Source organism: Petaurus breviceps, unplaced genomic scaffold (genome assembly GCF_028583685.1).
Source record: "Petaurus breviceps papuanus isolate PSGF00001 unplaced genomic scaffold, PetGlider_PUasm1.0 90977, whole genome shotgun sequence".
In the NCBI taxonomy this organism is placed as follows: Eukaryota; Metazoa; Chordata; class Mammalia; order Diprotodontia; family Petauridae; genus Petaurus; species Petaurus breviceps.
The window spans coordinates 64,506,863-64,532,374 of record NW_027187391.1 but is presented as its reverse complement, the minus strand read 5'-3'; the positions used below and the strand labels follow the sequence as shown (position 1 = coordinate 64,532,374).

General features: G+C 34.9%; 1 protein-coding gene across 6 annotated transcripts in view; it reads right to left on the bottom strand.

Annotated features, from left to right (window-relative positions):
- The window catches only part of EPHA7 (EPH receptor A7), a 222,669-nt gene that overhangs the window by 42,023 nt on the left and 155,134 nt on the right, over positions 1–25,512 (bottom strand). For all 6 annotated transcript variants that reach the window (XM_069077249.1, XM_069077250.1, XM_069077245.1 and 3 more), the window contains exon 6: positions 1,952–2,076. In XM_069077249.1, coding sequence (XP_068933350.1) covers positions 1,952–2,076 — 125 coding nt within the window. The remainder of the gene's footprint in view (positions 1–1,951; positions 2,077–25,512) is intronic.

Sequence of the window (25,512 nt, the reverse complement as noted above, 5' to 3'; positions counted from 1 at the left end):
TGATAATAACAGGGCAAAGGTCATACTTTTAGCTATGTAGGTGTGAACCAATCTATATAACAGAAAAACACCTAATTCTTGGGGGAAAATTTCTGTCATAAAATCTATTCACCATTTTACAGATTTAACTAGGTTGAACTAGGCTAATATGTATTTCATTATTGGTTTATCATAATCATCTATGAAAGAAAAAATAAGTTAAATGTGCATACCTTGAATTAAAAGAACAGGAGGCTACACTATGTTAGAAGATAAAGCTATAAGTTTATGATGCTCAAATACAATGTAATAAATTATTTTTCCAAGTAAAAAATAAACATCAAATTTACTTTGAATTTTGTTACTCTGGACAAGTATTACAACTGACTGAAAAACAGATTCTGCAAATAAAAGGAAAAGCACTGAAGACCCTCTAGCTGATTCTATGGGGTCAGGTTATCTTCACAATTAGTAAGGCAGATATTTGAAAGGTAACTTTTGCCAGGAGAAACACAAAGTAAGAGATAAATGGCAAAACAATACCATTTAAAGGTTAGTCTCCTCATAATAGAAAAAATAGAAAAAAAAATAGAAAAAAGTCTCCTCACATCCTAAATTCTACAATAGTTTATGGTTGAAATAGACTGTCTTCAGTTACCAAAATAATTTGTTTATTTATTAAAAACAGCTTATTTTTACTATAAATGAGTTCCAGTTTTGTAAAAAAAAAAAAAACAGCGAGAAACTGGCTGTTTGTGTATGAAGAGCTATAGCTAACTTAGGAAAGGTAAAAAGCAGCCCAAGTTATCAGTTTTCTATGTTCCTTAAAACTTTTTTTTTCACTTATAGCCAATAAATACAGCATTCAATTATTGGGCTTAATTATGTAATTATTAACTTTTTAAAAATATTTTTTCTGACTAACCAACAAATGGGAAACATTTTAAAATTTGAATGAATGGAAATTGTTCCAATTTTTATTTCACATTTTAATATCTACTAACATAAAATTATTGTAATTCACATAAATACTAATTAGATCACATATATTATGTTTATATCACCCATTCCTTTATCCAAAATAAAATATTAATAGGCTATTCAGATATCGTGTACATGTGTTTATTGAATTCTACTAACAGAGCTATTTTGAATTAAGAAAAAAATACAGCACTATACTTACAATTGGATATTTACTTTTATGAAATCAAAGCTGTTTTGATATTAGCATCATGACTTTATTAACTCTTTTAAAACTGTTTCTCTGCTATTTGACAGGTACTATATATAATTTGTTAATAGACTGACTTTTACTTGTGAAAGAGCATTACCACAGTGATCACTTCATATATCACCAAAGTTCAGCTATGATTAGTATAGGAAAACAACAGGTTTTCAGTTCTAGTAATAATATAAAATTTTGTGTCGAAAAGCTTTTAAGTCTAGAGAAGGAACTAAAAGAGTCAAGAAAAGCACTTTGCATTCTCCATCACTATTTTAGTTTGTTTTTAGTTAAATAGGTGGCTAGTTTCTTTATTTTATATTAGTTCAAAATTACAGCACAATCCAATATTTCAGAGTTAAGGACCCACGTAAAACCATGAGATAAACAACAAAAATTAAAAGAGGAGAAGGTTGGGCTAAAATTTCCATGTTAAAAAAGAAACTTGCTGAATTTAATTCTTTTAATAATATTAAAACTGACTAGAAAAGTATGCTATCAAGTGGATTATTTTCATTTGTGTAATATACAAATATAACACGCAGAAATTATAATTATAATAATTAACCAGAGAATCTGGGAGATGGTTATTAAAAATGGGTAAAATTAACTATGAATTTTGAAGTGGCTCCAAATAGATGGGCTGACAGATAATAGTTGGTATAATTACCAACTTTTGTCTCTGATAGAGTCGGCTGACATGATGTGCACAGCACACCACTGTACATTTTAGCTGCTCTTAGCACTTACTTTCTCGTAATACTTGATTTCATATTCAGTGATGACTCCATTGGGATGCTCTGGCTCCTGCCAGGAAAGCTCGACGCTCCGCTGCAGCACTCTCTCCTTCATTACTCCACTAACTTGCGAGGGAGCTGTTTGGACAAGATGTGTCAATAAACAATGAGAAAATTCACTGGATGCTTCAAATCAAATGTCACAACTGATCAGTCCCATGCTGTGCCAGTTTCATTAAGGTAAAAGAAAGCACCTTTTCATAGCTCACAATTCAAAAGCTAATGAATATTCAAACAGGACCTTATTACTGTTCATAAACCTTAATAGAAATTTAAATTAAAGTGCAAACAGCAGAAGATAGCATTGTTCAAGTTAGTGAAAAACTGGAAGTGATGGGGATGAGAATGACAATTAAGCAAATGAATGCTAATTAAGGCCAGAAAATGATTTCAGATAAATCTCTTGTGATAAATTAAAAGTACAAATATTTATCGCACATGCCCTTGCAAGGAACTTTTAAAAAGCAAAAACTGGGGTCATGCTGGAGAATTCTTGTAAGCAGTTACTTTAATTTCCTATCCAGAAAATGACCCATCAATTAGTAATGTTTCTTTTGCAGTACTGTTTAGAGAATCCCAAAGAACCTGAATTGTTTATTATGGATAAATTACATCCTCATCCATGTCATCGTCAAATATATCCCCCCCCCCCTTTTTTTTTTAAAGCAATCGGGGTTAAGTAACTTGCTCAAGGTTACATGGCCAGGTGTTTCTGGGTGGGTGCTAAGTGTCCGAGCCGGGATTCGATCTCCAGGTCTTCTCAACACTGGAGCCGGTGCTCTTACTTGCTGTGCTACCTGACCGCCCCTTAAATATATCCCCTTTTGTGGGGAGGTATGGGCATAGACTCCTGCACTGATGCAATTTAAAACCTGCCTCACTGAGGCTTCGTGCTTTGGCAATGGCGGAACAAAACCACAACCTTCCTCTTTCCCTCTCTTTAGATAACAGAATGCTTAGAGTATTTTCATTCTAATTAGTGGCATATACTTCTTTCAGTAGCTAAGACTCTGGAATATAGCAAACTAATTTGCTCTGTCTAATTTGCTCAGTGATGATTAACTAGTTGTCTTCTCTGTCTAAATGAGAGAATGAAGTGCACTGGCTGAATTTCCATGGGGTCATTATGTTTCATGTATCACATTCTATCTCATTCTGTAGAATATTTTCAGGCTGTTAATTTAATTTTCAGATGTCCAAAATCATTAACGTTCCTGCTGACAGAGAAACAGTTAGACATGGCCAAAGCTATCTAAGATTGCTCTCCATGTTTATCCCTTTGGCTTTATTTTGTTTCTTTAGTGATAGCCTATTTTGGTACCTAGAAAGCATAATTTTCTGCTTCCTTCTGGTCTCGGCTATCTTGGGGGAGTAACAGGAAAGATATATGACTCCCATTTCCCCTCAGACTACATTTAACAATAGCATAACTAGGGCAGATTAAGTGGGGCAACTTTCCCTGAAGGGGATGCTGAAATTCAGCTACTCAGTAAACTATGGATGGACTGGAGGAGTTTCTAGAGAGTTGCTAATAAAGCAAAATGCTTAATGCTGGACTTTATTTTTCTGTTAGATTTTAAATTTGGATCTGTTCCTAAAGAGAAAAACTTGGCTCGAAGACATAATAAAATATTTGCACTCAAGGCATGCTGTCCTTTGCAGGAGATATAGGCATCACTGTGCCAACTGGGATTTATATCCTCTTTCTTCCTTAGGATACTGAAAATGTAGCCATGTGTTACTATGTAAGCTGAAGAGATAGGATATACAGGAGTGGAAAGAAGATGGGGAGCTAAGAATACCAGGGGTCAAATCCTGACCCTTCCAACTATACTGTGTGACATTGGATCACATCACAACCTTTCTGAGGCTCAGCTTCCGCTTCTACAAATGGCAAAAACATCAGTGCTACCCTCTTACAGAACTGCTCTGAAGATCAAATGAGAAAAAGTGCATTGGAAACTATTAAAAAAACCCAACATAAATATATGTATAAAGAAGTCTATTAAGTACCTGGTACTTGTTGGTATAGGAAATTCCCAAGGAGAAAATTAGGGTCTGAGACCTTCCTGGGGCCCTGAAAGTATAAGTGACTTGCCTTTGGTCAAATAGTCAAAATATAATACAGCCAACCATTGAACCAAGGTCTTTACACAACAAGGCAAGTCCTCTACCGATTACATTACTAAACTGCCTCTTTAGACAATTTATGATATCTACTTTGTCTTTAAAACTTTTATTTTGGCCTAGGAGAAAAACTTGTGAAAGGAAATTTAGTGTTATTTAATAAATTGACAAAGTATTAAATAATAAATTAAGGGGGGGAGTGGTACTATAGCCACTATTGGGCATGGTCTCCTGCATATTCACATCTAAACAAAAACAGGATACACATTATAATATTGGACTGTGCAGTGGTACTTGTGGTCAAGAATACCTGGGTTCAATTCCTGCCCCTGACATTTAGTACCTATCCCAGGCAAGTCATTTAAACTTTTCATGACTTGGGCAATAATTTAAAACTTACCATTTAAGAATTAAATGGGATTGAAACCATGGATCATTCATGGGTTTGTATATGCCTTATTCTACTTCAGGGGTGGGGAACCCAAGGCCTGGAGGCTACATGTGGCCTTCTAGGTCCTTGGGTTCAGCCTTTTGACTGAACCCAAATTTTACAAAACAAATGCTTTTATTAAGGGGATTTGCTCTGGGAAGTTTGGATTCAGTCAAAGGGCTGTACTTGAGGGGCCTACAGGGCCACAGATTCTTCACCCCTGTTCTACACAGTAGCCACAGATTATGAAATGAGATGATGATTTAAAAATACTTAGCATGTGCCTGGCACATTGTAAAAGTCATGTAAATGCTAACTATTAGCTATTATAAACAAGTTGGGCTGCTCAGATAGTTGTTCTGTTATACATAGGATAGAAGCTATTTGTTAGTTTGGAAATGATTATGATGTGATTCTTGGGGAGAAAGGTATTGTGTGCAGGCCTCTGTTTTCCCAAAAGTGGTCATATAAAGTTTAATAAACTAAAGTTATAGAATTGTTTCTGACATTGCAGTATGAGAAGAAGAGAGCAAGAGAAAAACAGGATTTTATATGTAGCTCTACACATGTGCCTGGGGCAAAGAGAACTATTTTGACTCAATATTTAGTATTTAGTAATATGTCAGCTTTAAGTATAATACTATAAGTCACACTGAAATACCAGTCTCATAATTTTATTTTTATTCTACTTTTTCAAAGAGACATTATAACAAGAATTAGGGCAAATCAGGATCCAAGGAAAAGGAAGGAAAATGTAGCATTTGAAGCAAGCCACTAAGGTATTTTGAGCATGTTACTACTTGAAGAGACACATTATCATATTCTTAGGCTAACATTACCTTATCGTGTAACAATAGACAATATCATATCTCTACCGTATACTAAGGACACATCTCCAGGCAACTGTATACCTTATTTCCTGTCTAAACAGATGCCTATTTCTTTTTTTATCCCCTGCTGACACAGTATCTAGTCCCTAGGTAGAACAGGGTAGACAGGCAAAAGCAACAGCACATGTCACATAAGGTAGCATCACCTGAACAAGAGAAATTAGAACTTTACCTCTTACCTTTTAAAAAATCCTTGGAATACAATATTTAGCACAAGAAAAATGGATTTTTCACTTAATTTTAACAATTTAAAATAGAACTCTGTTGGATTTGACTAACAAAAACTCCAAGTCATCTGGGTTTCAAACTGGCCATTATTTTCTAGAGCAGGTTGTCTAGAAAGTTCTAATGCAATGGCAGAGGATCCAAATGAACCTACAATCTCTCAACTATTATCCAGGGATAACATATGTGTGCAATATACCACATAGGACATGTTCAACTAATTTTGGAAGCAACATGCTCACTAGGCACGTGAAGATTTATATTTGGAGTAATTTTTAAAAAATATTTGGAGTCTTAAAAGGTTAATCTCTGAAGAAGAAACTTACATACTTTTATAGCCCTGTGTACTCAACTTATATGCAAAGGTCATTGACCAATGTGGAGTCTTCTCATTTAAATCTAAATTTTTCCTTAAAGAGGAAAAATGCCAGATATCCCATTATATTAATATGAAAAAAAAACACTTTTTAACTTGTATTGCTTTGAAGATAGAAAAGGAAATAATCAACAACAGTGAGCATAAAACTTAGTAAAATATTCTACTAGGCCAAAAAAACCCAGAAAATTCCCCCTTTATTTTGAGTACTGACATATACATAGCTAGCTAGCCTAAAAGACAGATAAGTCATTTATTGCTTACTATGTGCTAGGCACCGTGCAAACCCTGAGCATGCAAATCCAAGCAAGTAAGAGTGTCCCTGTTTTAAAGTGCTTAAATTCTAATGGCAAAAGATATAAAATAACAGGAGTTAGGGATGCATTTCAAAGTGTGGACAAAGCATTCCAGGGGCTAAGGCACATACTTGATTTCAGGGGTGGCAGTGGGATGGGCAAGGAGGGCAAAGTAGAGAAAGAGTAGCATAATTCTATGCTAGCTTAAGGGGAAAGTAACACCTATCATAACTTGGTGCTCCAGCTACAGAGAAGGCAGCAGGGGTGGGGGTAAGGTTGGTTTCTATTATTTGCTCACATGATTATCTTCAGTCAGTCAATAAGCATTTACAAATTAAATATTTTGGCATTTTAGGATATTCTTATTATTAGAACACTATAGTGAAAGTCTACTCTAGTAGGAGTCAGAAGTCTTGAGGTCAAGTGTCAACCTGCTCTGTGGTTTACTAGCCACATGACTCTGTGTGAGTCATTTAAACTTACAAGCATTTGGTTCTTCATTTTTTAAAATAAGAGGATTGGAGCAAAGGGATCTATAAGGACCCTTCCAGTTCTGGCATTATAGAATTATAATAAAATCAGTAACTAGACATCTAAGTTTTTTCAAGTGTTCAGACACAGCTGTATAAATCATGTGGATTTCTGCTAGTATATTTTTTTTACTATCAGGAAAAAAGAGATGGGCCTTAAGAACCAAGTGTCTTATTCTATAATTGGTAAGTCAGGTAGCTTTAAAATAAGAGGAAAAAAATCAGACTATACAGTCCTGAGCTTGTGATAAATAGTGCTTCAGAAGCCAGAAATATCAATTTCAAGTTGAAGATAATGAACTCCCATTTTTAAGAGAAGAAAAAACTTTAAATAGAAATGTTCCCAGTTTCTATTTTCACCAAAACATTAAAAATCACAAAATACTTGACACAAATGTTCTTGACACTAACCAGTGGGTGATATCCCAGGAAATGGTGAAGGATAATCATATTTATTTCAAAACGGTGAAGAAAAAAACAGCGATCCCTTCAAACATTGTGCTAAGACAGGCTTCTGAATTTGATCGAAAAAGTAAGAAAAGTACTTTAGGTGTCCATAATGCTAAAAGAAATGAAGGGTTTTACTGATGAAATGGAATGTAGTAAAGGTACCGACAAAGCTGTAATACTGTCCATACATAGGCAGAAAACATCAGCTTTAAAAGGAAATTAATGGCTAGTAAATTTTTTGTTAAAAAAGAGCACTTCTGTGTATAAAGGCAGGTAAGATTATATAGCCAATTATACTTGGTATTTCTTTTTTTTTTTTGGAGGGCAATTGGGGTTAAGTGACTTGCCCTAGGTCACCCAGCTAGTTTTTGTGTTAAGTGTCTGAGGCCAGATTTGAACTCAGGTCCTCCTGCCTCCAGGGCCAGTGCTCTATTCACTGCGCCAACTAGCCACCCCCTATACTTGGTATTTCTAATTGGGATTTTCCTCATTTGTGGAATGAGCCATTAGGGTAACTAATATGGTATGTGCATCATACACGCACACAAACATATATGCTATATATAAACATATACATGTGCATACATGTATATATGTATATGGCCTTCAGCTACATATATGTACATACATATGTAGATATGTGTAGTTGAATCTAGTTTCCTAGGAAAAGAAATGGATGAAATACATGGGAATAGGAAAACACAAATATTTCTCTAATAGTAAAAAATTATATCTCTATATTTATCTATATGTCAGTTAGAATGCAGTTACTTTTCACTGATAACATAGTCTGGATGGTTGATTTAAGTAAAGCTCACAATAGTAAGCTCAAAAAACAATAATTGGCCTACCATGTGAATAAAACATTAAAATACATATGTATAAAGAAAAATAAAATGGATTGAATTCATATACAAAAGAAAATTAAATTGACAGAGGGCAATATTATTGTACTGACCACTTTTTGGCACCAAAAATTTAACTAGATATATTTAATTTTTACATATCATCTTATTCAGTCATCTGGAATACAAGTCCAAGTCACAGAAGGGGAAAATTGACAAATGACTCCCCCAAAATACCCTTGATTTTCAGTGTTCTATTTTTAGGATGTTAAAAATGCAAAGATATAAACAATACCACACATTTAATTCTAAGACATAAACATCAAATATAGAGTAAGTTAAGTGATATAAAGAACAAGTGAAAGAGTGATTTGTGTAATTAAGAATTTGGAGGGGCGGCTAGGTGGCGTAGTGAATAGAGCACCATCCTTGGAGTCAGGAGGACCTGAGTTCAAATCCGGCCTCAGACACCTAACACAAAAACTAGCTGTGTGACCTTAGGCAAGTCACTTAACCCCAATTGCCCTCCAAAAAAGCAAAAAAAAAAAAGAATTTGGACTAAGTGGGGAGAGCATTCTAGGCATGGAGGACAACTAGTGCAAGACACTGAGGTGGAATGTCTTGTGTAAGTAACAGCAGTTAGGCTAATGTCTTTGAAATGTAGAGGGTATGGAGGTGAGTTAAGTGTAAGAAGGCCACAAAGGTAGTCAGGGACCCAGTTGTGAAAAGCTTTAAGTACCAGAGGATTTTATATTTGATCCTGCAGATAACAGGGAGCCACTTCAGTAGTTTACTCAGCACATTGTCAGGTGTACACTTTAAGAAAATGGTTTTGGCAGCTGAGTGAAGGATGAACTTGGCAGGAAAAAATTTGAAGCAAGGAGATTGGCTAGGCAACTACACAAAACTTAGTTGTTACAATTTATTCCATTATATATAGAAAAGTGGCAGAGAACATGTTTACTTTCTAAGAAAAAACTAAAAGTTCAGTTATTAGGAAAGTAACTTCAAACTTATCGTACATAACAATTTATGAAAAAATCTAGGTAGAGTATAGAGCCAACTGGGTTACAAATATGAAATGAGAGCCTTGTGTATTTACATTCTGATTAGAAATAACCCAGCCAGGTTTTAATATGATTTCATTAATGTATGTTCAGTCTGGGAATAGAAAATGCAACAGGGATGTTTAAATTAATACCTTCCTTATTTGGATTTCTAAGTTTCTATGTGTTACTGAGTTACTTTCTTGAATGTCAGAAAAATAACATGAAGATGGTCTAATAAGACATCTTTGTGAAAAGTGTGTGTTCCATAGAAAGAATCATCTATTTCATTATCTGTGACTGACAAGATGGTTTTAATTCACACACACAAAATTAGTTTATAAGTAATTACTGAATTTGTAAAAAAAAAAAACAATTAAATGTGATTTCCTCAGTGTAGGTAACTTTTTGATTTGCAAACTTCATCAATCAATACAAATCAACACCTCCTCCATAAAAAAAAAAATCTTAGTTTGTTAAGAGCACTGAGAAATTAAGTAATTTGCCTATGCTCACACACCAAGTATGCAGAGGCAGACCTTGAACATTAGTCTTCTTGTCTCCAAAGATTAGCCTCTATCCACTCTTCCTCACTGCCTCTCAACTCACCCTACTAACTAGAAATCTCCAAATATTTGTTTGTGCCTCAGTGAGGATAGTACTTAATCTCTCATGATTGAATGACAGTGAAAGGTTATTTAGTGTAGGCAGATAATAAAAAGAAAGATAAAAGAACAGGAAAGAGAAACACTCAAGGTATTTGGAAGCCCAACTTTAACATAATATATTTGATGAAAATATTTTTAGATTTTCACTGAACAGCTAAAGTATTTTCATGCATTCAGATTAATCATTCTTTAACTTCCTAATCTTATATTTTGTATTAATCAAAAATCAAATGTGTGAGGAAATCTTCTTCTGGTTTCATTTTTACTTTTAATTATTATACTTTTAAATATATTTTAAATAAAATATATTTTTAAAAGTTATATTTTACTTATAATGGTAAATAATCATTTCTTATTTTTTTCCAAAGGAATTTTGTTCTGGCGTAAGTACAGAACAGTACTTACAGAACAGTAAGAACCAGTACAGGAGTAAGCAGTATGTAATATGCAAGTACTCATAAGATTCATAAGATATGAAATGTAGTAGAAACAGAACTGGACTAGGAGTCTGTCGATCTGTGTTCCAGTCTCATTGGTGTAACTAACTAGCTGTATGACCAAGGTTCAAATATGACCTCAGATATTTACTAGTTGTTTGACCCTGGGCAAGTCACTTGATCTCTCTCAGCCTCAGTCTCTTCCTCTGTAAAATGAGAAAATAGAAACTACGTTGCCGAGTATTAAGGGGAGAAGTAGGATTCCAAATCAGGTCCTTTAACTCGATCCAACATTCTTTTGATTATACCACAAATGACCTCTAAGGTCCTTCTCTATACATCTGAGATTTTTAATGGCATGGGAGCTAAGGAAATAGGGAGGTATAGTAGAATGCTAGTACTCCAGCAAAATCTCTAAGTGCCTCTCCTAAAGCAGTTGCACTTATCTAGCTCTAGGAGTATTCCTGTTAATTGATTCAACAAACATTTATTAAGTGACAAATATGAGCAAGGCTCTGTGTCTTTGAGGATAATAACACGTCTAGTCCCTACCTCACAAGGTTGTTTTGAGATTCCAAACAAAAAAAATATAGAGAGAGTTGCTGGGAAACTTTAAATCACTATACAAATTCAAGTTATTATTTATTATTATTTCCTCACAGATCCATTCTTTCCTCTATTGCTTTTTCACCTTATACTGTTAGGAAAGCAGTGAATGATAGGAGACAAAACATACCACTTTTGAAAGGTTGCTGACCCCTAGGCTAGTGAGTTTGATTCATGAACTCCATCCTGGGAAAGGCTATAGGATACGAGGGATTAAACAATGGCAGAAGACAGAGACAAAATATCAGGGTTCAGGGACAATAAAGACAAGCTAGGGACCATTGGGTGGTTTCCAGACAACAGGCAGCAGCCACAGGGCATGCAGACACTGAAGGACAAGGCAAACAGAGATCTATAAATAGACTGGAAAGCAGGATCCCAGAATGCTGGAATGAGAGGGAGGGCATTAGAATTGTCTGTGCCTATCCAGAGGTTCATAAACGCCAGAAGTTGGATATCTGAAACATGCTATTAACAGAGATCAAGATGAAGTGGTGAGTCAGGTACCTGGAAAAACAAATACGCAGTGGATCATGGTCAGGCAGACAAGATAGTAGAGTCATCAGAGGTGAGAGTGAAGAAGGTGGTGAGAAAGCCAAGCAAATAAAACAGGGACTACAGAGAACAGTTACCAGTAGCCAGGGTGAAGCAGTGGGTCGGGAATCTGGACAGACAGACAAGCAGACAGCAAAGTCAATACTAGGCATCAGCAAGCAGAAGACTGTGAGGTCTTGACGGTGATAATGACATCTAGACCAGCCAGGAGTTTCTTATATGCTTCTTGTTAGGACAGGAACCAATCCCAGGACAGGGAGAGCAGGTAGGTTGAATGCACCTGGCTAGAAAGGGAGAGGGAAAGGGCAGCCATTGGAGGTAGAGCCTAACAATGACAAACCCCACTGGGGCTCAGAGTTTTTAAAGGGACCTGATGACTACAAATAAGTAAATATAAATATCCTTGAGCACAACAACAAACACATGAATATTGGTTAATTACCTACTATGCACAGAACTTGGTATTAGAATCTGGGAAAGAACACATTGATATAAGATGTGTCCTTGACCTCATGAGGTTTCCAGTTCAAAGACAGGTGACACCAATATAAATGGTTATAATAACCTGTGTTATATGAAAAATGCATTAAAATTACTTCCAGAAAATAAGTGTTAAACATATCTCCTTTAATCAGTAAAGATGTGAGATGTGAGAATGTGAAATGTTATATGCACTATCAAATGTGGTTCCTGTGATGATGACTGGTTTTGCTTGTGATTTTTTTTTGTGATAAAGGAGGGCTCCATGGTAGGTGGGGGGCCTCCTGCATGTATCAGGACATGTTTGTAGTATAAAAAGCAAAAAGGCATTAAGAAAACTTTTGAACTGTTCACTAAAAGTTTACAAAAAATGCTTAAGCACAGAGATAATATTCTTAAAAACGGATTCTATCCTTTCCTCCAAGAACTGGGATATAGATCACTAATTATAAGTTTTTCCTTCCTTTTAGTCTTTCTTTGCTGTGTTTTTTTCCTTTCCTGCCTTCATACCTTTTTATTGAGCATCTATTTTCAAAAATATATAATTATTGAGCATCTATTTTCAAAACACTATGCTAGATGTTATTAAGACACAAAAGTTCTTCCCCAGATTTCTTCTATTCTTAAGCCTCCCATATAAATCCCTGCTTCCATGTCTCAGCAGAGGACCTTATCCTATGCGTCTGTGAAGAAAATAAAGGCCATTATCCATGAAATCCCTCTTCTCTATTATTCTATGTCTCCAAAAACCTTGATACCATCCATCATTTAATATTTCTTTCTCTAATCTCTGAAGAGACTCTAAAGACTTCACAAAGGCCAAATGCTCTGTTTTACTCCTGAACCTATGGTCTACCCTTCTTGTACAGTTTACCCATGCAATCATTCACCTTTCTCTCTAAACCTCCTCTCTCCTTTAACCTCCTCACTTTCTTTCACTTCTCCCACCTTTCTATTGGGTCCCAAACTGATACCTACAAATATGCAAAAGTCTTCTGACCAGAAGAAACAAACAACCCCCAAACCCCAAATGCCTTCACTTGAATCTACGAGCACCACAAACTACTGCCCTATCTCTCCTTTTCATAGTCAAACTCCCAGAAAAATAACTGGTCTATGTTCAAGATCTATAACTCCTCCTTGCTCACACCTCAACCCCTTCTTTACCTCTCAGTATCAATTTTACAATCTGGCTGTGAGCCTCATCACTCAATTGAAATTTCTGTCTCCAAAGTGAATAATAATCTCTTGACAGCTAGATCAAATGGCCTTTTTCTGTGACCTTGTAATTCTTGCCTTCTTTGTAGCATGTGTTTACTGATTACCCTCTACTCCTGGACATTTTTGGGACTGTTATTTATTGGTTATCCTACCATTCTGACTATTAATTCTCAGTCTCAGTCTGACAATCCATGTACTATCCCCATAAATATGAATGTACAAAAGCTCTCCATCCTGGGCTCTCTTCTCTCTCTTTTTTCTCAACAGCCTTTGATTAGGTGATCTAGTCAACTCCCATAGATTCAGGGAGCATCTCTATGCAGATTACTCCTAGGTTTAGATACTCAGCTCTAGTCTCCCTATTGAGTTCTAGTCTCATATAGGATACTTTCAATTGGATATTTCACTTGAATCTCATGTCCAAAACAGAATTCACTATTGATCCCCCTTCAAATAAACACCCCTTTCCTTAACTTTTTATCTCTTTCAAGGGAACTATCATTCTTACAGTTATCCATGGTTTGCATCTTCAAAGCTATCCTCAACTATTTCCTCTCACCACTCATATCTAATTAGTTGTCATATCTTATAGATTCTCTCTCCATACATATCTTTCATCTTTCCCCTTTTTTCTCCATTCATATGGCTGACATCCTAGTTCAGGGCCCTATGGCCTATCCCCTGGACTACTGCAATAGCTTCCTAATTGGTTTCCCTGCTTTCATTCTCTCTCCTCTCCAATCCATCTTCGAAATACCTGCTAAACTGATATTCCTAAAGCTCACAGCACTGCCCTACTCAAGAAGCTCCACAGGCTTCCATTTACTTTTAGGATAAAATACAAGCCCCTTTGTTTAGCAATTAAAGCTTTTCACGATCTGATGCTAGGCTCTTTTTGCAGGCTCTTTTTCCATTGAACATTATTATCTTTCTAGCACTGTATATTCCAGTCATACTGACTATTGCTGGTCCCTGTTCATTATATTCTATTTTCTATCTCTCTCTCTTTTTACAGGCTGACCCGGTGTCTGGAATGTGTTCCATGATCACTTCACCTCACAGAATCTTTTTCTTCCTTTAAGGCTCAAATCAAGTGCCACTTTCTAGATAATACCTAGCCTGCTATACCCAATTGTTACTGCCACTCCACTGCAATACATTTTCCCCCTACATTGTATATATTTTGCATTTACTTATCTGTATATATGTTGTTTCTCTGCAACAGAATGCAGGCTCATTGAGGGTGGAGATTGTTGGGTTCTGTCCTTCTATTTCCCATGCCTAACATGATATCTGACACAGATACTTAATAAATGTTAATTGAATTAAATGTGTGAACAGAAGACAGTTCCTATCTAATCCAATGGAGGAGATGAAAATACACACATAAATAACAATAAGGAAACGCAGAACTATAATAAGGCATCTATAATTACTATGACATGGGAATATAGTAAAGGGAGGGGGGGCAAGCCACAAAAAACAATTTTGTTATTGCTTTTGTCTTCAATGTATTGAAAAACATCAAAACAACATGGTCATTGTAATTAGTGCCTCTATTTACATAAGGTCTCAGTCTGTATGAGACAGAAATTTTCCCAAAAAAAGACATATAACAAAAACATATGTATATATGAATATATGAATATATTACATACACACTAGTCTCAAGAACAGGTTCAGATAAACGTGCTTTCAATGTTTTATGCTTTGGAACATAAATGTCAATATTCTCTTAAGCCAACTTCATCAAAGTAAGAAACAGTCCATGTGCCATTGGGATTTAACCCACCAAATTGTTTGGTTGGACTGATCTCCTGCTGTGCATATAGAGCTATGCTGTACATTAAATAAGGGGGATTTTTTTCAAAGAGAAGTTAACATAGTACTCTACTATATTAAAAGGAATATATTATGTTGGGTTTCTTAGTGTATTCTGACTTTGGCTATACTCTTAATAAACTATGGTTCTCAGTTTCTGATACCAATCTCTAAGTTAGAAATGGAGAACATGGAAACTATAAAGAAAATCATGAACATGCTTAAATGGATAATTCATAATAATAATCTTACACTGCTTATTACTTTTAATTTTATAAAAGAGCTTCAATCAAGTTGCCTCATTTTATCCCGTAATATCCTAATAAGTAATATCTTTTCATAGATAATGATGTTAAAATTACTTAGAATGTAGAACAAACATACAAAGCAAATAGCTTTGCTCATCTTTGCTTCCAGAACAGGAGTAGCACTGACTTTCTTGGAAGATGCAATTATAATCATAGAAAAATACAATTATGATGTTCTTTCTTATATTCTGCCTAGGTGTTATATACTTTCATGTTTGTTTTACACACATTACTGCCACTGACTATCATGCCTAAAATGCTCTTCCTTCATATGTCCTGCTTTCCATTAAGTCTCTACTCAAATCCCAAATACTGAAAGGACCCCTTTCCTGTTCCTCCATATCCTTCAAATGCTATTGCCTTCCTTCTAAAATTAGTCCCCAGTTACACAGCCTGTAGTTGGTATGTACATAGTAATTTGTATGCCATCCATCCCCCCTAAAATGTGAGTTCCTTTAGGGTAGGGATAGTTAGATATAGAGATATAAATGTTGTTATTCAGTCATTCAGTCTGACTTTTTGTGACCCCGGGGACCAAACTTTCTATAGGGTTTATTTGGCAAAGATACTGAAATGGTTTGCCATTTCCTTCTCCACTAAGTCCTCATTTGACAGATGAGGAACTGAAGCAAATAGTGGCTAAATGCCTTGCCCAGGATTACACAGCTAGTCCATGTCTGAGACCAGATTTGTACTTAGATCTTCCTGACTCCAGGCCAGGTGCTCTACCTACTGTATTACCTTGCTGCTAGGTATAGTACCTGGTCAAAAGTAATTGCTTGATGATGCTAATGGTGATTACAATGACAACAACAACCAAGAATTCGTAAGACAAAATAAATGTTTGTTTTTTATACTTTATCATTTTCTTTGCATTAAGTAATTATACATTGGTTATAGAGGGAGAACAGATGAACAAAGCCAGTGTTATAGTAGTATCATGGAAATAATAAAGAATCAGAAAGAGGTCTCCAATCTGTTGGATAAATGGTATGTAGGAAATTTATAGAAAGATACGGACAAGAATCATATAGGATGGGGAGGCATGGAAAGGATATAATGGACAGTGATTAAGTTGCCCAACAAAATTATGGATCCTTCCAACTAATGAAATAATTTCCTCCCAGACATGACAGTAATTCCAGCTTCCCCATAAAGCCTCTTTACTGTTCTTTTCTTCTCTAAATTATAAAGGTTCACATTACAGAATAGTTGGTATTATTACAATTTGGCACTTGTTTCTTAATAACTTTGTATACACTGCAGGGAATACTTACACTAATTAATTAATTAATCCATCAGAGTGTTCTTTGAATTAGTTTTACCTCCCCAATTACACTATATAATACTGGAGAGGCCTGAGAGTATATAGCACTAAAGATATTGACATCCAATGAATATTCAGTTTTAGCAAATATTTATTAACTGTCTACTGTTTGCAAGGTACTGTGATAGGTTCTGGGGATATGAGACTAAAAAAAAAAAGTAATAGGTAAACAGTTTCAGCCCTCAAAGAGCTTACAAACTACTAGGAAGATCGAACTGATATGCATAGATATGTATGTACAGTGTATGAAGAAGAGGGAATTAATGATTACTGAATACCTGGGAAGATTTCATGGAGAAGGTGTCATTTAAGCCTATGTCATTGGAATGAATGGTAGCTATCTTATCCTTCTTAAACTTCAGGAAAAAGTTGTACTCTTAAGTTTGTGTTTTCATCATTCTATATAAAAATCCTGACAATCATTTAATCTTTTGTTATTATCTAGCAGGATTTTCCTACAAATGAGACATTGAAATGCATGAGAATCTTCCCCTTCTTCCAAAAATGAACTGAATTCATAATATGACAGAACTCAGTGACCTCTAAGATCCTAGTAATTGAGCCTTGGGAGTTATAAGGCACTGGGAGAGTAAACACTGGAATAAATGAGTCAGGGAAACTAGCTAAAAATGGAGTAAATTAAGCTTTTTCAGATTGAAAAATTATCACATTTAATAATAATAGTAAAACAACAATAATAATATCTAGCATTTATATAGCACTTTACAAATTTTATCTCATTTGATCCTCACCACAACTCTAGAAGGAAAGTACTATTATCATCCCTATTTTACAGATAAAGAAACTGAGGCAAACAATAGTTAGGTGACTTGCACAGGGTTACACAGACAGGTGCCTATGGTTGTATCTGAACTCAGATCTTCCTGACCCCATATCCACTGTGATGCTAGAACCTCAGATAGATACTTTGATATATATATTTTTACATTTCATGTTTGGGAGGAACTACTGTTAGCATCACATTTTAAAATTAAAGTCCCATTCATACCAAGCAGAATACCTGTGTTTTAGAAACACTAATTAAATTAAATTAAATGTGTATTAAGGGTCTGCTTTTGGAAGACATTGGAGAAGTTTGCTCTTATATCCAGGATAAAACATAAAATACTCTGGCATCTTTCAAGTTTTCTTATATTTTGTTCCTCTGTTCCTCACTAGCCAGTCATACCTGCCTTCTTACTCTTCCTAGAACATACCAATCCATCTCCTGACTCCATGCCTTTACATTTATGGTCACTCTTTCTGGAATGTTTTCTTTGCTTACTTCTACCTCCTGCTTCCTTCAAAACAACTCAAATACCAGCTTCTGCTTTTCTTGGTCCCTGCTCTCCTAGTGCCTTTTCTCTAAGATTATTTCCATTTCTTCTTCATATATCTCATATATACATGGTCATTTGAAATTAAGTGGCCCTTAGCACACTTCCTGGTACATAGTAAATGCTGTGCTAGATTAAAATGCATTTTTGACTGAATGGCAGATTCTGTACTTCTTCTAATTCTACATATCTGACAAATTAATTAAAAGAACACCTCTCTAGTCACACAGTAGAAATAATCAATTAAAAACAAACATACTCCCTGTCCCAAAAGCCTCCACAAAAAAGGACCAGTACATCACATCATTTGAAATACAAGTAAAACAAAACAGAAACTCCACAATCTGATTTATGTGTACATGTTTTCTTTCTTCCTTCTTTTTAAAGGAAAAAAAAAGAAACAAGCCAAGCATACCTCGAAGATTAGAAAGAAGAAATACATTTCCCTCCAAATTTTTACTATTTCCACATTTGTTCCAAAGTAGCATTTTAGGCAATCCAGTTCTAATGCTAAAATGTGATGAGGCCATAGTTATTCATTAACTTAATTCTCAACTCAGGGTTATTGCCTTATTTTAGTTTTGGGGAATTTATGGACTTTTCACATCCTTCTACTTTTCTCATGAGATTATTTAGCAGGATACATAAGCCAGCTGTAGCCCAACTTCAAGTTCATAGCAGCAATTTCCACTGTCATAATTCAGTTTTTATATTGAAACTGAGCACCTAAAAATGACAAAGATGTATTCCACTGGCATTGTGTGTACCCTTCCAGGGCACTGGGACATAGATCTTAGTTTTACAGGTTTACTATGACCTTTGAAACCTGTTGCTGCAAACTACAAAAGGAAATATTCCTTTCAATTGCTAGGGGTCATGAAATCTTGGCAGATGATTTTAGAAATGCTTTATTAAACTGCATTTGTGAAGATAACCTAGCCTACTGTTTCCATAACATAATGAAGGAGTCACAGGCAGCACATAATTTTCTCTTTTCTTCACTTTTATTTAAGGAAAAATATCTGAACTGTATCAACTTGTGTATATTGACTCTATAATGATAAAACTATATTAAGTAACTTGTAACATTTTATATCATTATATAGCATTTATATGCATGCAAATGCTCATCTATATAAAAATTTATTTACATATTGATAGTATATAGTTGTCACATTATAAATGAAACATTTTAAGAATTTCTCAGCAAATATCCATCAACAATTACTGATACCTGCATGTATTTCTGTCTATGAATATTTTAGATACATTATCCTTTTTTTCAATGTCATTTAGGGAACTTTTTTTGTTTGTTTTTGCTTTTTGGAGGGGAGAGGGTAGGGCATTTGGGGTTGTGTATTGCCCAATGTCACATAGCTAGTTTTGTGTGTGTGTGTGTGTGTGTGTGTGTGTGTGTGTGTGTGTAGTGTCTGAGGATTCCAGGGGTGGTACTCTATTCACTGCACCACCTAGCTGCCCCATTTAGGGAATTTTTATTTTTGTATAATTAATGTCATAAATATTATAATAAAATGAGTATATTGGGATTTTTCTATATGAATATTCTGAGTATGACAATTTTTTTGGTCTAGTCATACAAAGGCATTTATTATTCTCCTAAAGTTTACTTTACACTGTAAAAAAGATATAAAGAATCATGAAACTTAAATCCCTGTCTTATATGGAATTGTATATTAATTTATTTGCTGATATAAAACAAAGCTATATGAAACAAACCAAGCACATTTACAAAATAAGTGGAAATTAATACAGTGTAAATTAATAGTGGTAAAATGAATACATATTAATAATTAGCATTTACATAGTACTTTAAAGTATTCAAAGTGTTTTATAAATATTATCACATTTTTTCCTCACAACCACCCTCACAATAACACCAGGGTAGTTATTAAAGCCCCATTTTTTCACATAGGGAAATTAAGACACACAGAGGCTAAGTGACTTGTCCAGGATCACACAGCTGGTAAGTGTCTGAAGCTGGATTTGAACTTCGGTCTTCCTGACTCAAATCTAGCTCTATATCCACGGTACCACTTAGTTGACTATATAATTCCATATTTAGGGCAAATTTTGATATGTGTTAATGGAAAGAGTACCTATACCAATAAAATCAAAGACTCTGGAAAAACTAAAGCTATATCATATGCAATAGTCTCCACCTTTGATCTATGAGACAGCAATGATGAAAGGACCTATTAGAATAAAAATTTTGTGATTATCATCTTCTCTACTTTAAAACTTTTCCCCTTCCCCAGGCCCCTATCTTTCTCATTTTTATTTCTTATACTCTTCTATAAACCATCATTTCTGGTATTCTTTCTAAGTCCAAACCCAAGATATGTTCAAGCCAACTCAGCTATCTTCCAGGAATATTTTACAACAACTTATATATTTTTTTCATGGTGGTTTCTTATGTGCTGACTAAAAATTTTTTTCAGTAGTTTTATTATGCTTCAAGTTAATTTAATTGTAATGACATACCATTTTTATCATTCTTCTAGTATTCCTATATACCTCACACTGAAGAAAGAAGGTAACCTGCAAAGTTAAAATCACTCAAGACCAATAAAATAAAGGAAACCTGAGCCTCTTCCTTCATAGTCTCACATTCTCTGGATATATTAACTTAATTAAAAATATATCTGTTTACAAGATTTTTATTTTCTCAATTGTATTCCTGATCAACTTCTTTATGGGAAGTACCTATATTCCAATACAATGCACTTAGTCTAATACTGTATACTCATGATGCTTAATACCTTTTGACTAGATGACCATTTGTATATTAAAGAGTTATTGATCCAGATTTTCTTAGGAATAAGCTGCCTAGGAATAAAGTAGTTACTAATGAAAGTTACATTTACTATCCCAAGTCACTTGGGTGCCAACAGCACATGGCAGCTGTAATTTACTAAATGACATCCTAGTGGCCATACAAAATTAATGCAACTTCCTAAAGTGCCTAATTAATACCCAGGAGTCACTTAAGCACTGGGAAAAATCTGGCTCATACAGAATCATTATTTATAAGGGAAGTTCCCAACTTATGAATGAATTATGTTCCAAAAGTTCATTGGTAAGTGAGTTGTTTGGAGCTTTGAAAGCACCTATTCACAGAAAGGACGTTATCAAAGTAAACTAGGTTTCTTGACTAGTCTACACAAGCCTGATAAACCCATAATATATCTGAGATTCTGTATAATCTCAGTGAAAAAACAACAGAAAATGACAATTCTACTAGTTGTAAAAATAAAATAAAATGTTTGATATGATTTATTTATATTTAATGCATATATTTTGTCATGTAAAGATGTTCTCCTTCCCAGAAAATCTTTCTGCCTGAGATAAGACACGACATCTGTTCACTCTTGCCTTTTACTCGCATTGCCTGCCCCCCATGTTTGAAACCTCTGTCCAGACTGCCTTGCCTCCCAGAACTGGGGCTCTAGCTGTGCCTTTGCTTTGTTTGACATTGTCAACTGAGTGGAGTGCTGAGCTTAGGTTCAGAAATCGCGATTAAAAGTCTACCTCGGACACTCATTTAGTTTGTGACCATGTGTAAATTGTTTAAACTTTCAAAACCCCAGTTACTTTGTTTATAAAATGGGAATCATTGGTCTTGAGTTGGAAAGGACTTCAGAGCCATTTAGAACAACCCTACCTTTCAGAAACAATACATATCTACACTATACCTCATAAAGTTATTGTGAAGCTTAAATGAGATTATATATGCAAAATGCTTCACAATTTAAAAAAATATATATAAATCCTCCAACTCCTCTCTCATCCTTTCCCTACTACCTCAAAAAAGAATTAAGAGTTCAGAATTATAAGACATTATCCTCTCCGATTGCCTCTAGTATAATACTTAAATGCCTGTCCCAGTTAAATCTCAATCTTTTTCTCTGTACCTTCTCTCTCTCTTTGAAAGAAAGAACAGAAGAGAGCCAGGAGGGCTGGCTCAGCAAATGCACCAAATAGGTTTCCTGGCTAACCTAGATTGTATGCTCCATTGATAGCAGGGACTGTGTCTTATTTATACTTACGTCCTTGTTAGAGACTTGGGTGTCCAGGGCATAAGATACTCTTAACAAATGTTTATTGAATTTAATTGAGGGGTTTGGAGGGAACTAAGGGGAACTGCACATGATATAGGTCTCATTGTCTAAAGGATAAAATGAGAAAGAAGAGACTCAAAGAGTGTGCAGAAAAAGAAAAAAAAAATTAGACTGTCACTTGGGGATGTGCAGCTACCCATGATTCAGGTATTCATTTTTCAACATCTACCTGTATAGGCTTATTCTTTAGTTAACAGAATGATACAATATAGGCCCAATTTTTGAATAAATGACAACTGACACTGACATAGGGGTTTGAAGCTATTACAGGTATTTCTATCTCTATTTTACAGCTGAGCAAATGGAGGTACTTGGAGGTTAAGTGAATTGCCCATACTCACACAGAAAGGGAATATATGAGGTGGGATGTTTAAACCTAGGTCTTCCAGTCTAGCATTATATGTTCAACTGCTTCTAAGGATACTAAGGTTGTCAGACAGTAACACATGCCATGAAGAGAAGAGAAGCTATTTTAGCGTCTGTAACTAATGCTCATAGTTGAATAATCTAACTAACCAGGGGTGGGGAACCTATGGCTTTGAGGCCATTTGTGGCCCTCTAGGTCCTCAAGTGAGGCCCTTTAACTGAATACAAACTTCACAGAATAAATCCCTTCCTAAAAGGATTTGTTCTGTAAAACTTCAACTCAGTCAAAAGGCCACATTCAAGGACCTAGAGAGCCACAGGTTCCCCGCCCCATTACTAAAGGTTAAGTACAGAAGCTATTTATTTCATCATTATTTCTAATGTCTTTCATCTTTTGATGAATTTGAAATGTTACTTATTTTTCTCTACCAGTGTCCAAAAGCTTCAATTATCTTTAAGAGATTAATTTTTAAAATTCCAATTTGAAACACTTTCCCCTATCACATCAAAATATTTGCTACTAAATTACTTAGATTCTATAAAACCATACAGCAATTGGGGGAACATTTTAAAAGTCTAGTTACAATGTAATAAAGCAGCCATGAAGCACAAAATTCATTAGAGAAAATATTAATTTCAAACCTTAAATTTTTACTATAATTCCATTTCTTAAAAAGAAAATCATAATTTCACATACCCTTTTCCTCTTGTGCTAAAGGGAGGATCTTCAAGAATTCGTTATCCTTCCCCCCTCAACCTTCCCTATTACTGTAGAGGGAAACATCATCCTCCCAATCCCTCAGGCTCACAACCTAGGTGCCATCCTCAATGCCTTCCTATCTCTCACCCCACCCTTCCCCACCACTCCTCCCTGCCCCATCTAATTTCTTGCCAAAGCCTACTGAATTCACCTTATTCCATCTTCTCTCAACTGCCACCTCTCTGGTGCAGACCCTCATCAGCTCATGCCTAGACTATTGTTAACAGCTTGCTTGTAATTCTGCCTGCCTCAAGTCTCCCTCCATACCCTACTCAGTAAACTCCAATGGCTCTTGATCACCTCCAGAATGACATGGGCCTCCCAGCTGTTCTATAAAGCAGACACTCTTATCTGTGAGCTCCAGGAATATTCTCATGCTTAGAGACCCTTCTCATCTCTGCTTACTGATTTCTCTGATTTTCTTTAAGTTCTGTCTAAAATTCCATCTTCTACAGGAAGCCTTTTTTTCTTTAAACTCTTCTTAATTCTGGTGCTTTTCCTCTATTAGCTATTCCCTATTTATCCTGTACATAACTTATTTGCACATAGTTGTTTCTCCCATTAGACTGTGAACTCTTTGAGGTCAGGGATTGAAATCATATATTCATGAAAAGTACTGGTTTGTTAAACCTTCTATTCTAGGTATGTATATACATATATGTACCCCACATATATGTACACAAACACATACATGTACATATCTATACCTTCAAATATGTTATATATGATATATGACAGGCTGCATTCAAAGCATTTCCATTTTTATGTGTCAATATGCCACAACCCTAAGTGAAGAAATTATATAAACAACTTGCAAATTTGCAATTATTAAAAACTTTCTTTTGATAATCAATAACAAAAAATAAAACAAAACACAATCATTGCTAGTTAAATTAGATAGGTAATGTAAATTAATTATATTTGGATGAACATGAGTACATTTTCTCCTCTATCAAAACCATAACATCTCTCCACATTTTCTGTCATTTATAAGTTTATAAGATACTCCAGTGGCTTGTTTCCTGAGCCTTGAAGCATTAAGTAATTTATGAACACCTTTCACTGCATATTGAAATAATGCTATTATCTCATTGTGTAACCTAGCATGTCCCTTACTTTGTTTGGTTCCCTAGAATTTTAAAATTACTGACCTGGCATGAAATAAAAAAATCACTTTATTAGAAACCAATGCAACCTTCAAGTAAATACTAGCCTGAACATCCATCTCAAAGACATAAGAAAGCAAGATGACAAAGGACTCATCTTTGCAATCAAATATAAATATAAGGCCTTGACAACATCTTGTCCAAATATCACACTAATAATGTACAAATGATGTTTATATATTCATTGATAGACAAAATGATTACTTTTGGGGTTCAATAATAAAACATGTTTTATTATGTCCCATTATATATTTTTTTGAAGTCATCTTCAATTACCACCCTTAATTTCTCTGGAAAGATGATGAAAGTTCTTATATAGTATATTTTGTCCAGAAATTGCTGCACATTAGAAGAAAATGGAATACATTTTCTGCATAGCTAGTATTTACATAGAATTTGATTGATTATACTTTGAGATGAAAGGTATCTTATTAAGAAGGGTATGAATATTCAAAACCAAGAAATTTTAAAATGTGATTTTAAATGCTCCTAAAACTATTAGCCAAGGACTAAAAAGTAAATGATTTCACCAACCATAGGATGCCTGAGGTAGAAGCGACAAAAAAGGGAAAGATGATTTATGGTTCAGGAAATAGAAACATCAAATACTCACAATGCTAGAACCCCTTGGAAACATTCTCAGGATGTTGGAAACATGAAGAAACTGAATGCCTTATCATAGCCAAAAAGTAATTGTCTTGCTCATGGTATATAGCAATGGTGTCAAATTCAAACAGAAATGGATCCCTGTTGCCACATACTAACTTAAAAAACTACAAGTTAACATTATCTATATTGTATTGAACTTAATTAATCTTAAACATATTCCAATTATATTTTCATTTGGTTTGGGCTACACTCGGGAGTTTTATAGGCTGCTTCAGGCTCCTCATGGAGAGTTTGGCACCTTTGGTGTAGGGGAAAGACCATGAAGAATCAAAAGAGAGAGGGTTCTCATGTTGGTCCTGCTACTTATTAAATATGGTACCTTGGGCAAGTCATTCTACATCTTTTTTTTTCAGTTTCCATATCTGTAAAATTGAGACAAAATCTTTGCTCATCCTATCTTACATACTTGATTTCAGGATCAAATGACGATCATGGACAT